Source organism: Sabethes cyaneus, chromosome 1, assembly GCF_943734655.1.
Source record: "Sabethes cyaneus chromosome 1, idSabCyanKW18_F2, whole genome shotgun sequence".
Classification (NCBI taxonomy): Eukaryota; Metazoa; Arthropoda; class Insecta; order Diptera; family Culicidae; genus Sabethes; species Sabethes cyaneus.
Window position 1 is genome coordinate 112,937,402 of NC_071353.1, and position 4,800 is coordinate 112,942,201.

The 4,800-nt window shown below is 41.1% G+C and overlaps 1 protein-coding gene across 1 annotated transcript; it reads left to right on the forward strand.

Annotated features, from left to right (window-relative positions):
* Positions 1-1,214: 1,214 nt before the first annotated feature.
* On the forward strand, positions 1,215-4,342 carry LOC128746114 (snaclec convulxin subunit beta-like). The gene is made up of 3 exons (XM_053843162.1): positions 1,215-1,245; positions 3,799-3,890; positions 3,950-4,342. The coding sequence occupies exons 1-3, from the start codon at positions 1,215-1,217 to the stop codon at positions 4,340-4,342; spliced, it is 516 nt and encodes a 171-aa protein (XP_053699137.1).
* The last annotated feature ends 458 nt before the right edge of the window (positions 4,343-4,800 follow it).

Genomic DNA, 4,800 nt, shown 5'->3' on the forward strand with positions numbered 1-4,800 from the left:
ATGCTAACAAATATGAACTGCACGCGCAGTTGGACCGTGAAATCGGTTAGTATACCAACAGAAATCGGTCTATCCAGCTTTTACGCGCCATAATGGCAAAAAGCATTCAGTTTTTTACGAGCCATAATAGCGGATGTGTTCGTAATATTTAAACAGAATTTTGACATTTCCCTAATACATCGCACGTTTTCTTTCCGCACGTTCACGGTAAAACTAAAGGAATGTACGGAAAGAAAACGTGCGATGTATTACTGAAATGTCAAAAATACTGTTAAAATATTACGAACACGTCCGCCATTATGGCTCGAAAAAAGCTGGATACTTCACACGTTTTCTTTCCGTACGTTCCTCTGGTATGTATTAGGTAATTGGCAGAAATGCTGTTCAAATATTACGAACACGTTCGCCATTATAACGCATAAAAAACTGAATAGTCTTTGTACGAACGCCGTCCCCAGTATGACTCGTAAAAAGCTGTATTTTTCGGGTTGTTCCTCCAGAATCAGCTGTTCTCCAACATGAGGCAAACATCATGTATATACACGCGTGTTTCGTGTTCGCTAGTGTGGGTGCTTGAGTTGTCAGAAACACCCCATCGGCAGGCAACCATGTTTTCGCTGCCAACATCTCGTGTGTGCGAAAATGAGATAGCATGTCAGCACTGCGTTCCACTCAACTGCCAGCAGTCTGATTTGGGCCCGCTGTCAAATTTTGAGCCCAGACATGCTGTCGCTGACGTTCACTGCAGCTCGTTATCCAGCTTTTAACGAGCCATTATGGCGGACGGCGTTCGTAATATTTGAACAGCATTTTTGACATTTCCTAAACACATCGCACGTTTTCTTTCGTTCACGGTTAAACTAAAGGAACGTGCGGAAAGCAAACGTGCGATGTATTTAGGATATGTCAAAAATGCTGTTTAAATATTACGAATGCCGTCCACCATTATGGCTCGTAAAAAGCTGGATAGAGATGTCGATGGGGTGGTCAGAAAGCTTTATGTGAATAACACGTTTGCTTACAACATTCTGGCAGCAGTTCTAGTGCGGTGTTTGCTTCAAGCACGGTGTTTCCTTTAGACCGCTTTTAACTTTTGGCAAAGTTCCCGTTTAAGTTTTGGCAAGGTTTTACCGTGAACGTGCGGAAACACGACATGCGATGTATTACTGAAATGTCCAAATTGCCATTCAAATATTACGAACACATCCGCCATTATGGCTCGTAAAAAGCTGGATAATCCGTGTCGTATGGTATGGGTATTCAGGTATGGAATCCCAAATCCCAAAACGATCATTGGCTTTACAAACCATGTAGTACCGAATTGGGGCACAGGATTACAACTATCCCGTTCAACTCCATCAATGGGTATGAGCGGTGCGTAAACTGTGTACAGCAATCGGGGCCTGCCACAAAAGACGATCATTAAGACTGTCGCAGCAGCCTTTTAACCCAATACCCTTCTGGCATACAAAAAATCCATGTAGTAATGTTTGAGCAGCATTTCTGGCATTTCTGTTTTCATCGCACATTTTCTTTTCGCACGTTCCTTTAGTTTTGCCACGAGAACTGTCCGCCATTATGGCTCGTAAAAAGCTGGATAGGAGAGTTCATCCCCTTGCCGCAACCCCCTACGCGATTCGAAGGGACTCGAGAGCGCTCCCAAAATACGCACGTAGCACAACACTCGCTCCAGGGCCGCGTCAATTTATCCGGAAAATAGTTCTCGTGCATTATCTACCATCAGTAGTGGGCACCGCTAATTGAAAATTTAGTAGTGACGCTAATCCGCTAACCGAAAAAGATAGCTCGATGATCGCTAAACGCTAATCTATAATTTCAGTTTAGTTGAACTTTCCCTTAGAGTGACTATATACAGAGTGGCGACAAGTCATCCCGAATGTACACTCTTAAATGATTCTACCTGTAAATAGGTCGGATTTAGTTAAAGCCAGGTTGAAACTACTCAAAATGCCCTTAAAGTGTACAAACTCAAACTTTGGGTAAAAATTTCAACCAATTTTGGCTACTTGCTACCGATAATTGAATTATTCTCTATGACAAATAACGCAATTTTAAGTTCCTACTACCAATTTTTTGGTTGAAAAACTACTCAAAATCTGAGTTTGTACACTTTAAGGGCATTTTGAGTAGTTTCAACCTAACTTTAACTAAATCCGACCAATTTACAGGTAGAATTATTTAAGAGTGTATGCAATGCGGGTTTTCCAAGGTTTTTCTTTCTCTTTCCTGCATGCGCGTTGGATAGGTCGTCTGCTCGATTGGAATGACACTGACAGATAATTATCATTCCAATTTTGACATTGTCGCCACTCTGTATATAGTCACTCTACTTTCCCTAATCGCCAATAGCTAAATATAAATTACACAAATATTATTACATTTTTGATTGAACATATACCACAGACAAACAGACATAACACTCGTTTTCCATTCTTCGTACCGATTAAACCGTCATCTCAAATTTGGGCTTAGTTGGGAATTTCTCCGTTTTGGTCAAATTGGCGCTTTTTGACGGAAGAAGGGGAATTCCCCATAAAAAATACTTGCTACTTCGAGGAATACCCGTGTTGCCTTTTGATATTTGGGAATGTCGATCATAGATGGTGCTAGTGTTCAGGCTAAATGTGAGGTACGATAATTTTTGTTGATTTTTCTTCCAAGAGTTATGTCTGTTTGTCTGTGCATATACCATATAGCGCAAAAACTGATTTCCCACACAAAGTCCTTCTATAACTGACGATCGAGAAGGGAATGTCCAAACCGCTGTTCTTTCCGTTGGGACGGTGAACGGGGAGATATGCAGATGCTGCATGAAGGGCTTGCTGGAAATTGCCGCCTAAAGGATATGGTTTTTTGGCCGTCCTGGCCTCGGCCCTAACGGTTTGGCTAACGAACTCCAAATTTAGCGAAAACGCTAACTCGCTAATCAGAATTTAGCGTCGCTAATTAGCGAATTAGCGAAATTGTGCCCAACACTGTCTACCATTATCGTCCATGCTCGACTATATCATACACTGCCCTGAAATCCACGATAATTCGGTGGGCGCACGTTGTTTTTCCGACATTTCTGGAGGATTTGTCGGAGAGTGAAAATGGATCCATAGTAGCACGGGCCCCCATAAAGCCTGTCTAATACCGATCTATGAATTCTCTTGATATTGAGGATAGACTTTTTCCTCCTCAGGATCGTGGTCAACTCATTCCACGCTCGTCGATACTTGACGAAATTCATCCTCCCGACAATGTTTAGATAGTTTTTCTCCCTATCGGTTGATTACATTCCCCGTCAAACCAATAATTTCGTGCACTCGAGGTTTCTTCACCTAGCATCGCGGGCAAAAGCGAATATTTGATTCTATCAGTGCAAACCTCACCTTACATTTAAATTTATTGCAGCCTGTTCTTGTTACTTTGGATGAATAACCGTATCATGTCTTCGAAATGGGAAAATTAATAAATTGGTCAATGTTTTTTTCATTTATTATACCTGGTAAAACCCAGCGTAGAATGAATTCATAATAAAAGCTAACTGAGCTTCAATTTACTTAGATTAAATCATCATCCGGTTTCATTTTCACCGTGTCATTACCGATGTAACAATATCATACGATATGAATCACTGTCATAAGAGTTGATCGTTGAACAGCAAAAAATGCTCTATATTTCAATTGCATATTCATGCTTCATACATCATTGATACTGCGACGAATATGGCAGAAAAGATTTTGTTGGGATTACTCTCGATCCTAATATATTTTTTCAATTTTTGCTTCTCAGTAGTAACCGTTGGCAACATTAACAGGGAAAATCTCGATTTTCTGAAGAAAGAATGTGATGCCAATGCACCGATGGCAGTTCCAAACTTTAAGGTAGGATATTTTATTTCTCGTTAACAAATTCTCAGACTCTTTGGTTTGAAAACGAGCAGGCCAACTGGTTCAAAGCAACCGAGTACTGTCACTATTTGGGACGAAACCTGGTGACTGTCACGTCTGCCGAGAAGCAGGCGATTGTGAATAAAATATTGGAAGAGACGGACAAGTACGGAGATAATTCCTTTTGGATCGGTGGTAGCGATCTGGCCGACCTGGGCAATTTTCACTGGCATTCGACTGGCACTCGGATCGTTTGGCACAACTGGAATGAGTTGCTGGCTCTACCAACAGCCGAAGATGCCCGGAAAGATGATCGATGCGTGCTGCTAGCCAATCAGACCGATAAGCGTGGCTTTAAATGGGTGGTAGCTAACTGTTGGGATGAATACTATTTTGTATGCGAACAAAAAATAGGAGTAGGTTCTCCAATAACGTTTCCGAGTTGAAATTAAATGGTTTACACAAATTTTCCTTGATTCCCCTTTCCTTGAGTACGTACAAAGTCAATTTAGCAGCCCATATATTATTGATTTAGTTACTATTGGTTAGAAGCTTAAAAAAATACTGGATTAAACATACATGTACTCTGTAAGGTAATTCTCAACCGGATCCAGGAGAAGATCGACGCTACTCTCCGGCAGCAGCAACCTGGATTCCGTGCTGGCCGATCATGTGTAGACCATATCATAACGCCCCGCATTATATAGGAGCAAATCAACGAATTCCAGGACTCTCTTCTGCTGGTCCCAAGTAACCAAAAGTTCCGATAAAAGGGGATTTTTTGGCTTAATCAGCCAACGAAATGATCATGAATAGAACTCTATTCAACTTCATTTTTAAGTAATTAACCGTACTTTCAAGTTCGTATTTAATGTTTAAACTTCGAAGGGAATACAAAGTAACT

What these genes read in the sequence shown, in the direction of transcription:
- LOC128746114 (XM_053843162.1), top strand. Translation starts at nt 1,215, where the DNA reads ATGGCTCGTAAAAAGCTGGATAATCCGTGTC. An exon ending in AAAGCTGGATAATCCGTGTC is followed by an intron (nt 1,246 to 3,798) that starts GTATGGTATGGG and finishes TTTGCTTCTCAG; the next exon opens with TAGTAACCGTTGGCAACATT. An exon ending in TGGCAGTTCCAAACTTTAAG is followed by an intron (nt 3,891 to 3,949) that starts GTAGGATATTTT and finishes GAAAACGAGCAG; the next exon opens with GCCAACTGGTTCAAAGCAAC.